At 58.0% G+C, this 12074-nt stretch overlaps 2 protein-coding genes across 3 annotated transcripts in view; one reads left to right on the top strand and one right to left on the bottom strand.

Moving 5' to 3' along the window:
* TECPR1 (tectonin beta-propeller repeat containing 1) overlaps positions 1–6580 on the top strand; it is a 36974-nt gene extending 30394 nt beyond the window's left edge. For both annotated transcript variants that reach the window (XM_008968679.5, XM_003815697.6), the window contains exons 23-26: positions 413–505; positions 3990–4096; positions 4221–4340; positions 4529–6580. In XM_008968679.5, the coding sequence (XP_008966927.1) occupies positions 413–505; positions 3990–4096; positions 4221–4340; positions 4529–4642 (434 nt within the window). In that variant the 3' untranslated portion in view covers positions 4643–6580. The remainder of the gene's footprint in view (positions 1–412; positions 506–3989; positions 4097–4220; positions 4341–4528) is intronic.
* Positions 6581–6718: 138 nt separating this feature from the next.
* BHLHA15 (basic helix-loop-helix family member a15) lies at positions 6719–10682 on the bottom strand. The gene is made up of 2 exons (XM_003815696.6): positions 10484–10682; positions 6719–9766 (listed from the first exon to the last, which is right to left on the bottom strand). The coding sequence occupies exon 2, from the start codon at positions 9710–9712 to the stop codon at positions 9143–9145; it is 570 nt and encodes a 189-aa protein (XP_003815744.2). The 5' UTR covers positions 9713–9766; positions 10484–10682; the 3' UTR covers positions 6719–9142.
* Between the last annotated feature and the right edge of the window lie 1392 nt (positions 10683–12074).

Raw genomic sequence — 12074 nt, 5'->3', positions numbered from 1 at the left:
CCCTGCAGGGTCCACTCCACAGTGACCAATCTGGTGGCTGCCCGGGAGGACGGGCTGTGCTGGCTTGTTCTTCTCCAGATGTCCAGTGTCCAACACGGGGACGCTGGTACTCAGCTGCCCTCTGCACAGGGATGGGTTAGCAGGGCAGCCCCTGAGGCTGGGTCTCCACCATGAGCTGCACAGGAAGCCTTTGTGTTGCACTGGCAAGATGAGTCCATCGGAGCCCGCCATGGCTTCCAGAGACCCCAGGCACAGTGCTGGGTGGACGGCAGGGCACGTGTCAGCTCTGTGTGGCCCACAGCTGACACCAGGCAACACATCCGAGAGGCAGCTGGGGACCGAGGCCCACAGCCCCACCTGGCCCATGTGAGTAGGAGAAGGCCGCGTGCCTGAGTCAGCCTCCCCTTCGCAGGTGACTGCTGGTACCACATCCCGTCCCCACCGAGACAGAGGCTGAAGCAGGTGTCCGTGGGGCAGACGTCGGTGTATGCCCTGGATGAGAATGGCAAGTTGCTCTTTTTTTAAATTTTTAATGTTTTGGCTGGGCATGGTGGCTCACACCTGTAATCTCAGTGCTTTGGGAGGCTGAGGCCAGCGGATCACCTGAGATCAGGAGTTCGAGACCAGCCTGGCCAACATGGTCTGCATGACACAGCGAGACTCTATCTCAAAAAAAAAAAAAAAACTTTAATTTTTATGGGTACAGAGTGGGTGTGTATATTTATGGGGTACATGAGATGTTTTGATACAGGCATGCATGCATAATATCACATCAGGGTAAAGGGAGTATCCACCTCCTCAAGCCTTTATGTTACAAACAATCCAATTCTACTCTTTTAGTTATTATTGTTATTATTTTTTCTTTGAGATGGAGTTTCGCTCTTGTCTCCCAGGCTAGAGTGCAGTGGTGCAATCTCGGCTCACTGCAACCTCCACCTACTGAGTTCAAGCGATTCTCCTGCCTCAGCCTCCCAAGTAGCTGGGATTACAGACACGCACCATCACACCTGGCTAATTTTTATATTTTTAGTAGAGGCGGGGTTTCACCATATTGGCCAGGCTGGTCTCAAACTCCTGACCTCAAGTGACCTGCCCACCTCGGCCTCCCAAAGTGCTGGGATTACAGGTGTGAGCTACCACGCCTGGCCCTCTTTCAGTTATTTTAAAATGTACCATTAGCCAGGCACAGTGGCTCATGCCTATAATTCCAGCACTTTGGGAGGCTGAGGTGGGCGGATCACTTGAGATCAGGAGTTTGAGACCAGCCTGACCGACTTAGTGAAACCCATCTCTACTAAAAACACAAAAATTAGGCCAAGCGCGGTGGCTCACACCTGTAATCCCAGCACTTTGGGAGGCCAAGGCAGGCGGATCACAAGGTCAGGAAATCGAGACCATCCTCGCTAACAGTGAAACCCTGTCTCTACTAAAAATACAAAAAATTAGCTGGGCGTGGTGGCGGGTGCCTGTAGTCCAAGCTAATCGGGAGGCTGAGGCAGGAGAATGGCGTGAACCCCAGAGGCGGAGCTTGCAGTGAGCCGAGATTGCGTCACTGCACTCCAGCCTGGGCGACAGAGCGAGACTCCGTCTCAAAAAAAAAAAAAGCCAGGTGTGGTAGTGCGCACCTATAATCCCAGCTACTCAGGAGGCTGAGGCAGGAGAATCGCTTGAACCTGGGAGGAGGAGGATATTGATTGCAGTGAGCCAAGGCATGCCACTGCACTCCAGCCTGGGTGACAGAGCAAGACTCTGTCTCAAAAAATAAAATAAAATAAAAATAAAAATAAAGTAAAATGTACCGTTAAAAAAATTTTTTTTTGTTTTTGAGACGGAGTTTCATTCTTGTCGCCCAGGCTAGAGTACAGTGACATGATCTCGGCTTACTGCAACCTCCGCCTCCCAGGTTCAAGCGATTCTTCTGTCTCAGCCTCCCAAGTAGCTGGGATTACAGGCATGAGCCACCGCGCCTGGCTGTGTTGTTTTTTGACTTTATAATAATGGCCAGTCTTGCAGAAATAAAGTGGTATTAATATCTCAGTGTGGTTTGGATTTGCATTTCTCAGATGATTAGTGGTGTTGAGCATTTTTTAATGTTTGTTGGTCATTTGTATATCTCCTTTTTTTTAATTTGAGATGGAGTTCTGCTCTTGTTGCCCAGGCTGGAGTGCAGTGGTGCGATCTCGGCTCACTACAACCTCTGCCTCCCAGATTCAAGCGATTCTCCTGCCTCAGCCTCCCGAGTAGCTGGGATTACAGCCATGCACCAACACACCCAGCTAATTTTGTATTTTTAGTAGAGATGGGGTTTCTCTATGTTGGTCAGGCTGGTCTCGAACTCTCGACCTCAGGTGATCCGCCTGCCTTGGCCTCCCAAAGTGCTGGGATTAAAGGCATGAGCCACCGTGCCCGGCCGCGTATCTTCTTTTGAGAAATGTCTATTCCTGTCATTTGGCCACTTTTGGATGGGATTATTGGTTTTTTGTTTTTTGTGTGTGTGCTGATTTGTTTGAGTCCTTCTAGATTCTGGTTATGAGTCCTTTGTCAGTTGCATAGTTTGCAAATATTTCCTCCTATCCTGTGGGTTTTCTGTTTACTCTGATGATTATTTCTTTTGCTCTGCAGAAACTTTTTAGTTTAATTAGGGCTCCTTTATTTTTGTTTTTGTTGCATTTGCTTTTGGGATCTTAGTCAGAAATCCTTTGCCCAGGCAAAGCCCTTGAATAGTTTTTCCTAGGTTTTTTTATAGAATTTGTATGGTTTTAGGTCTAGATGTAAGTGTTTGATTCATCTTGAGTTGTTTTTTTAATATGGTGAGAGATACGGATCCAGTTTCATTATTCTACATGCGACTATCCAGTTTACCCAGCACCATTTATTGTATAAAGTGTCCTTTCCCCAGTTTATGCTTTTGTATGCTTTCTCAAAGATCAATTGGTTGTGGGTATCTGGCTTTATTTCTTGGTTCTCTCTTCTGTTCCACTGGTCTATGTGTCTATTTTTATAGCAGCACCATGCTGTTTTTGTTACTGTAGGCTTGTAGTATAATTTGAAGTCCAGTAATGTGATGCCTCCAGATTTGTTCTTTTTGGTTAGAATTGCTTTGGGCATTGAGGCTCTTTGTGGGTTCCATATGAATTTTAGGATTTTTTTTTTCTAATTCTGTAAAAAATGATGACAGTATTTTAATAGGAATTGCATTGAATCTGTAGATTGCTTTGGGCAGTATGATCATTTTCATGATATTGATTCTTCCACTGATTCATCCCATACTCATCAATCCATGAGTATGGGATGTATTTCCATTTGTTTCTGTCATCTATGATTTCTTGCAGCAGTGTTTTGTAGTTCTCCTTATAGAGATCTTTCACCTCCTTGGTTAAGTACATTCCCAGGTATTTTATGTTATTTTTTGCAGCTGTTGTAAAAGGGGTTAATTTGATTCTCAGCCTGGTTGCTGCTGGCATGTAGCAGTGCTACTAATTTGTGTGCATTGATTTTGTAACCTGAGACTTTCCTGAACTCATATGTCAAATCTAGGAGTCTTTTGGAGGCGTCTTTAGGGTTTTCTAGGTATTTGATCCTATCATGGGCAAACAGACACACCGTGACTTCCTCTTTTTCGATTTGGATGCCCTTTCTTTCTTTCTCTTGCCTGATTGCTCTGGCTAGGACTTCCCTTGTCCATAGTTTCTGCCTCAGCAGAAAGAGGATCAGGAGGCCGGCTGTGCCCAGCACAATAGGGCGATTATGAGGCTCGGGGGACGCCCCGAGTGTGCAGAAGGCGGAGCTGGCTGCAGCCCAGGCTCCTGAGTGTGGAGAAGCGGAGGAGGCTGTGGCCCTGACTCAGGGGCCAGGACCCTCCTGCCTCCCCAGCAGCTTCCCAAACCCCGAAGTGGTTAGAGCGGGGCCTGGCCACCGGCTGCCGGGCCGCACGGGCAGGAGGGGCCGGGAAGGTCTTCCCCTTTGACCCTCACTGCTTCTCTCCCCAGGAAACCTGTGGTATCGCCAAGGGATCACGCCCAGCTACCCGCAGGGCTCCAGCTGGGAGCACGTGTCCAACAACGTGTGCCGAGTGTCCGTGGGGCCCCTGGACCAGGTGGGGGTGCTCAGGGGGTATCGGGCACTTGGGGTACTCTGGTTCCCTCTCTGGTCTCCCCCATCCCATGCCCAGCCGTCCCACTGCAGGTAGGGCTGAGGGCTTCATGGGGTCTGTGCTCCAGGTCTGGGTGATCGCCAACAAAGTGCAGGGCAGCCACAGCCTGAGCCGGGGGACAGTGTGTCATCGCACCGGCGTGCAGCCTCACGAGCCCAAGGGCCACGGCTGGGACTACGGCATCGGGGTGAGCGGGGCCCGCGGCCTTGGGCTGTGTTATCACCTTGTGCCTGCACTGGGTGCTGAAGACGGGACGACCACTGTGGGACTGTCCCCTGGGACCCGGTGTCTGGGTTGCAGGGAGGCCCCCAGGCAGATCCCCTCCAGGATCCTCGAGTCCCCGAGTCCCCTGGTGACGCAGCTCTCTCCTTCCAGGGAGGCTGGGACCATATCTCTGTCCGGGCCAATGCCACCAGGGCCCCCCGGAGCTCGTCCCAGGAGCAGGAGCCGAGTGCCCCACCAGAGGCCCATGGCCCCGTCTGCTGCTGAGGCCCCCCCACACACCTACATGCAGGGACGGTGCCCAGTTTGGGGGATCAAGGCTGAGCCATTCTTGTGCTGGAGTGTGCACCGTGGGAGCAATGTGGCCCAGGTGGACTCAGGAGGGAACCTGGCCCCAAGGCTGCGGCCACTTCAGAGGCACTGGCTGAGACGGCCCTGAAATGTGAAGCTCCGCGGACACTCCCGCACGTGTCCCCGTCTGCGAGGAGTCCCGGGGTGTGGGGCATGGGGTGGGGCTGCACCTCCCAGAGGCCCCTCCCACCCTTCCCTTCCCCTCTCCCTTCTGCCTTTCCAGGACTAGAACCGGGAACCTGGAGCCCTCCGGGAACACCGGCCCTGGGGCAGCAGAGCCAGGATGGAGCCCTCCTGAGCTGGCATCTCAGACAGCACCCGGGCCCGCCACCCCTCACCAAGAGAGACGGCCATGGGGCTCAGGGCCTCTTTACCATGTGCAGTGACCATTTCTCAGAGCAGGACTTGCAAAGAGGCTTTAATTTCAAAAGTGAAGGAAGGAGGCCGGGCGCCGTGGCTCACGCCTGTAATCCCAGCACTTTGGGAGGCTGAGGTGGGCAGATCACCTAGGTCAAGAGTTTCAAACCAGACTGGCCAACATGGTGAAACCCCATCTCTACTAAAAATACAAAAAAAAAAAATTAGCTGGGCATGGTGGTGGGTGCCTGTAATCCCAGCTACTCGGGAGGCTGAGGCAGGAGAATCGTTTGAACCCGGGAGGCGGAGGCTGCAGTGAGCCGAGATCGTGCCACTGCACTCCAGCCTGGGCGACAGAGACTCCATCTCAAAAAAAAAAAAAAAAAAAGTGAAGGAAGGAGACAGCAGATTGGAAATAACACTGGAGTGGATGGGATGTCCTCTTCCCTGAGGGGGCCGGGGTACCAGACGGGAGGCTGGGAGAGGATGAGAGGCTGCCCCATGGCTGGAGGCAGCGTCCGTGTGTGCAGTCACCATCATCAACCCCCATTCGGCCCCTTCCCCAGATGCGCTGGTGACAGGGGCTTCTTGGATGTCAAATCATGTTGTAGGAGGGTGCAGACTGCGGGCTTCTGTGGGGAGCAGTACTACTGTGTCTGTCGGCAGTGGCCATGGGACCCTCAGCCCGTCCTGTACATGGAGCAGGGTGCACAGTCACCCTCCATCCTGTGGCGAGAGGCTGGCCCGGCCAGGCGAGGCAGAAGGTGTCGGCCAAGTGGCCCCGACCCCATCCCGCAATCTCTCAGCTGCTTTTTATTACCTTTGTGCCCCATTTGGGAGTTTGCTTCCTCCACCTGGACACTTTGCCCGGGAGGTCATCAGAGCCCAACCCCAGGCTCTGCTCGGTTGGAGAGGGGATGACTTCACCACCACCTGACCTTCCTAGGGTCCTGGTCTCACTGTCAGCTGGGGGTCCGTTGTGTGTATTTGTACAGTTTTGCTGTATGGGGTTTGTCACCCAAAAGCTGATGCTGAGAAAGGCCTCCCTGGGGCCCCTCCCGTGGGCATCTGAGAGACCTGGTGTTCCAGTGTTTCTGGAAATGGGTCCCAGTGCCGCCGGCTGTGAAGCTCTCAGATCAATCACGGGAAGGGCCTGGCGGTGGTGGCCACCTGGAACCACCCTGTCCTGTCTGTTTACATTTCACTATCAGGTTTTCTCTGGGCATTACGATTTGTTCCCCTACAACAGTGACCTGTGCATTCTGCTGTGGCCTGCTGTGTCTGCAGGTGGCTCTCAGCGAGGTACGGGGAGGGCGTCACCCTGCAGAACGGCAGAGCGACGCGTCCTCTCGCTGCTGAGCACCAACTGTTTACCTGCCCCGCATCACTTCCTCGGATACTTTACTCAATAAGCATTTCCCCTGGAGTGTCCGTGCCCTGGTGTTTTTTATCAATACGTTGATTAAAACGCGTGGTTCCCCGTGTGCCTGAAGCAGACATTGCTGTGAAATCTTTTATTTTTGTTTTATGACACAGCATCAATTTCATGAATACTTTGAAAGGGCCATTAGAAAAAATAAGAGCCAATTTGGGTCATTTGAGAAACATTTTCAGCACAATTACAGCGGGGGCACGGGCCGTTCGGCTCCAGCTGGGTTTTCCCAGATGCAACAATCGCGGTTCTGGCTTCTCCGCTGGTGGGGATGGGGATCACGCCTTCGGAGCTCTCAGGGCACCTGTCTGTCGGGGGGTGGGTGCGTCCACAGCCCCAGGGGATGGCGCGTGGGGTAGCCCAGGAACGGCATGTGGGTCTCTGACCTGCTTGTGCAGGGACTTGAGGGACCTCATCCCGATGGCCGAGGCAGGGGCTCCCCACGGGATAAAAGGATCCGGCCTGGCCTTGGGGTCCAAGAGGAGGGCCAAGGGAGTGGACCTGGCCCCTGTCCCCTCTCCTTCTCGAAACACTGGACACCCCGAAGCGAGACTGTGGCTGCTGAGGATCCCGTGTGATGTGGCCGCGGGGCGTCCCCTCTGGCCTCAGGGGAAGAAGGACTGGGCGGCTTGGCCCAGGTCACCCTCTAGGAAGCAGAGGAGGTGCAGGTGCCAGTTCAGGGCAGAAAGAAAGAGCCACTGGGGCCATTGTCCTGAAGGCGGTGACCCCCAGGCCCTCCTGCTGCCCCCCAGGAAGCCCTGGGCTGTGCTGGACACCGGGCCGAGTCTCCGTCTTCTGGACCGAGGCTCTTCTGGGCTTTCAGGCTCAGCTCGTCCGTCCATTCAGCAAGTTCAGGGGCAGACTGAGCCCTGCTCTGGCCATGGCTCAGCCGGAAACAAGAGCTGCCATGTTCGTAGCACCTGAGTACCCCCCACCGGGGAGGTCTCTGTCATCTCGTGTCCCCGCTGGGCAGGTGCCCCACAGCAGGGGAGCCCTGGGCTCTCTCTGTCCCAAGCTCCCAGCTGCATCCAACCTCAGCTCACAGTTGTGGATCACCCTGACCTTCCAGAGTGCCCCTCCCAAGGGGCAGACCCAGCGTCCTGGAGTCCCCACCCCGAGCTGTGCTGAAGGACAGCTGGGGCGGTAGGGCCAGGACCAGACCAGGCCTCTGATAAAGTCTCATCGAAATGAAACCAATGTGCCCGGGCCACCTTAAGGGGCCCTGACCAGGAAAGTTAGGCCTGAAGCTGCCAATGCCAGATCCTCAGGGTGTTACCTGTGTCCTTACATGGCTAGGCCTGACCCCAAGCGCCACGACCCCCAACTTGGGGAGGGCAGGGCCACCTGGTGGGGACGGGCCAGCCAGAGCCCTTGGTCTCAGCTGTGGCAGCCACATCCCTGGCCCGGCGTGGCCCTGAGGGCCTTTGGGACATCTCTGGGCAGAGGCATGAGGGAGGGGAGAGTCCAGTAGCCAAGTCCGGCAGAGCCAGTGGGGCAGGAACGCCCAGCAGAAGGAAGCTGGGCTTGGGGCAGCAGAGACGTGCCAAGCCACCAGGCCCGGCCATGAGGATGAAGCACCTGGGCGGGGGAAGGGACGTACCTGCCACCCCAAGGCTCCACCAGGCAGAGAGACCCAACGGGCTGCCAACTCAAACCAGAACCCAAGCACGTCGTAATGTCCTACAGACAGCATGGTGCCAATTATATGATAACCCCACATCAGTGAGAATAAGTAACGGTGGTGGCAGGGGCTGGGTGGGGGGCACACTCGCTCCCCACACAGGCCAGGGCTGAGCAGGAGGCCTCAGAGCTGCTCTTGGGGAGCAACCCAGGGCCTTGGGGCTTCTCTCCCATGCCCAGAAGGGCTGCACCAGGAACACCCAGCCCTGTCTCCTGCTCCAGTTCCACAGCACCCCTCACACCCTGCCCCAGACCCTCCACAACCAGGCACAGCCTGGAGTCAACACATCCAGGAGCCCCAACTCGGGAGGAGGGAGGAAGAGACTCCAGCCCCTCCCCACCATTCAACTTTTAAGGATGAATTGGAGGTCATCTGATTAGAGTTTCTGGCAGCTCCAATCATCTCTGATTGGCCCCACTCCCCGAGCGGCCTTGGGCTCTGCCGGGCTTGTCCCGGGCCTCAGTTTACCCCAAATGAGGATGCTGAGCCCAGGCCCCATGTAGCCCTATAACAAAGGTTGGAGAGGGGGTCCTTGCTGGGACTTTGGCCTTGGAAAACCTGCAGGTAAACCTTTTCCTGGGATCTCCCCTTGCCCAGAAGTCAGGGTGAAGAGACGTTAGTTCTAAGGCTAAGGAGGCCTTTCAACTAGGGCTGAGACTGCCTGGCTCAATGAAAAATCAGGATCCAACTGGGCCCTACCTAGAGGTTTGGGCCTCACGCCGCTGTCCAGGGCCACAGCCGCAACTAGGCCACTCGCTGGTCCCCAGCGGGGCAGGAAAAATTGCTCCAGGGAAGTGGCTGAATTTTCGGGGGAAAATGGAACCGCTGAGGCCGTGTCCTTGTGGGGTGTCACCACCCATCTGGGGCTCGTGGCTTGGAGGGACTGGGGCTGGGAGGAGCAGGCCAGGCAGCCGCGGCCACCGCCACCCCCACCCAGGACTGGGCGCTAGGTGCCCTCTCGGAAGCTGTGGATCTGCGTGGAGTACCTCTGCAGGTGGCCCTGGGGCTGGGCCTCCGTGGCCCCCAACGCACCCCCAGCCACTTGCTGCTGCTGCTGGTAGTGCTGGTAGAGCTTGGGGCCTGGCCCCTCCAGGCCTGGGAGGCGGCTGCTGGACATGGTCAGGATGGTGGCCGTCAGCGATTTGATGTAGTTCTTGGCCAGCGTGAGCGTCTCGATCTTGGAGAGCTTCTTGTCCGCGCGCACGTGGGGGATGACTTCACGCAGGGCCTGGAAGGCGTTATTTAGCTTGTGCATCCGCTGCCGCTCCCTCTCGTTGCTCTCCAGCCGCCGCTGGATGCTGCTGTCACGACGGCCACCGGGCCCGGAGGGTCCTGGACGCCTGCGCCTGCCCTCGCCCGGAGCCCCTGCTGCGGCCCGGGCCGGCCGGCTCCGCAGACCCTTGGCCGGCTCTGGCCCCGGGTTCGGCAGGGACCCGTCGGGCGTCCCCTCCCCGGGGGTGGCCTCTGTGTCCTGCACCGGGGCCCGGCGCCGTGGCGGCCGGTTCTTGGTCTTCATGGCCCTGGACTGGCTGTCCTAGGAGGTGGCGGCAGGAAGGTGAGGCCCTTGGAGCTGAAATCCAGAACACAGGACACTCTGTGGTCACCCCACATGGCCAGGGGACCCGCTGGGGTGCCGTCCCTGGCAGCTTCCTCCTTGCTGACAGCAATGGTACCAGGGGCAGGGGTTGGCGCTCTGCGACTGGAGGTCCTTCCGTTCACACGCTTAGCCCTGGGCTGACCCCACACACACCCACGCCCTTGCTTTACCTCAAACAGACCTCTGGAATCTGTCCCTGTCCCTGCGTCCCCCTTCCCCCAGGATGACTCACCCTGACCCCTAGATCTTCCTCTGGCTCATGCCCCTCACTGCCCCCAGAGTGCCTCCTGAGCTCGGTGACCTTTGACACTTTGCCTAGAATGCGTCTCCCACCCTAGCTTAGGGGGCGCCTCTGCCGGAGGCGGCACTGACTTCTTCATCCCGTGGGCGGGCAGTGACTCCAGCCACCAGGCTCTCACTGTCCTGCCCCGCTGGACGTGACACGTGCAGGGACAGCACTGGGGCCAGAACCGCTGCGGACATGGGGCAGCCGTGGAGGTCAGAGGTCGGCAATGGCCAGGGCCTGGCGGCAGCCCCCAATCCCACCACGTGGATGGGCCCCTTGGAGCCTCCAGACAGACCAGAAGTCCCCCACCCGGGTTTCCCCACAGCCCCCACAACCCCACCGCCAGGTCCTGCCCCTGGGTCCCCTCCCCGCGGCCCCACCCGAGTTCCCAGCTCCCGGGTTACCTGGGGATCCGCGGCCACACGCGCCGAGGCTGCCCACGGGGGACAAGGACACGTCGCTTTAGCCGCCCCGGGCGGGGCCGCGGACGCATGCAAATGAGCCCTCGGGGCGGGGCCGGGGCGGGGCCGGGGTCCGGGTGTCCCGGCGGGCGCTGGGCAGCAGTGGCGGCACCTGCGGGCGGGCGGGCGGGACCCCGGGACCAGGTGGCCGCGCAGCCCCGCCCCCAGCTTCCGCCCCGCCCCCAAGATAGAAAACCTCCCCCGCCCGCCTCTCCCCATCCTCCCCCTACTGCCCCCCCACCCTCGTCCCCCAAGACAGCCACCCCCGCCCGCCTCTCCCCACCCTCCCCCGACAGCCTCCCCCACACGCTTCTCCCCATCCTCCCCCGACAGCCCCCCAACCGCCCCGAGATAGCTTCCCCCCATTCGTCTCTCCCCATTCTCCCGCTACAGCCCCCCCAAGACAGCCTGCGTCCCCACCTCCCCTACTCCCGTCCCCCGACAGCCTCCCCACAACCTGCTTTTCCCCATCCTCCCCCTCAATTTCCACTCGCGCCTTCCCCACCCGCCTACCCCATATCCATGCCCGAGACAGCCTCCCCCCGCCCGCTTTCCCCGACCCTCCCCCTGACACAGCACCCCCGCATCCATGCCTCCCGCGATCCTCCTTGCCCGGCCTCTCCACTCGTGGCGGGGCCCGGGCCCATTCCGCCAATGGGAAACAGGTCTCTGGGAGCCGCCGGACGGAGGGGCAGCCCCGATTCAGGCTCAGCACACAGATCCCAAGTCCCAGGAGCACTCCGGGACGAGCCGCTCCGCGAAAACGCGGGCATCTCCCAGGGGATCCCCCGCCCCGCCGCCCGGGATGTTTAGGGGAACCTGGGGCTCCTACGGGCTGGGGGCGGAGCCCGAGTTGGGGTGGTGGTTGGGGGCTCCTTGGGCAGGTGTGCAGTCCATGGGAACGCCTGTTTTTTTTGTTTGTTTTTTTGAGACGGAGTTTCGCTCTTGCTGCCCAGGCTGGCGTGCAATGGAGCGAGATGATCTCGGCTCACGGCAACCTCCGCCTCCAGGGTTCAAGCGATTCTCCTGCCTCAGCCTCCCGAGTAGCTGGGATTACAGGCATGCACCACCACGCCCGGCTAATTTTTGTATTTTTAGTAGAGACGGGGTTTCTCCACGTTGGCCAGGCTGGTCTTCAACTCCTGACCTCAAGTGATCCACCCGCCTCGGCCTCCCAAAGTGCTGGGATTACATGCGTGAGCCACCACGCCCAGCCAAAGCAGCATCTTGCTCAGGGACTATTCGGGGCTGCTAGGGGTGCGGTGAGTGTCACGCTGGCTGGCAGGCCTGGGCTCCACACTCATGGGTCTCGCTGCTCTGTCTCAGTACCTCTGGGTGGGAACTCAGAGGGGCCATAGTGGGGCGGGGGGCGGGCACAGAAAGGCTAGATTGGAGCCAAGGTTAGTTAGTTCTCTTGGCCTAAAGCTCATTTGAGGCTGGGCCCAATGAGGTCCTTGGAAACGAAAATGCTTCCCAAATTCATGAGTGCAAAGGCATGGTTTATAGACATGCTTCAAGGTGGCAGGAACACTAA

The sequence above is a fragment of the Pan paniscus genome, chromosome 6, assembly GCF_029289425.2.
Source record: "Pan paniscus chromosome 6, NHGRI_mPanPan1-v2.0_pri, whole genome shotgun sequence".
NCBI classification, from domain to species: Eukaryota; Metazoa; Chordata; class Mammalia; order Primates; family Hominidae; genus Pan; species Pan paniscus.
This window is presented reverse-complemented; position numbering and strand designations above follow the sequence as displayed.

Bases quoted from the DNA above. Each gene is read 5' to 3' on its own strand.
- BHLHA15 (XM_003815696.6), bottom strand. From the start codon at position 9,712: ATGAAGACCAAGAACCGGCCGCCACGGCGCCGGGCCCCGGTGCAGGAC.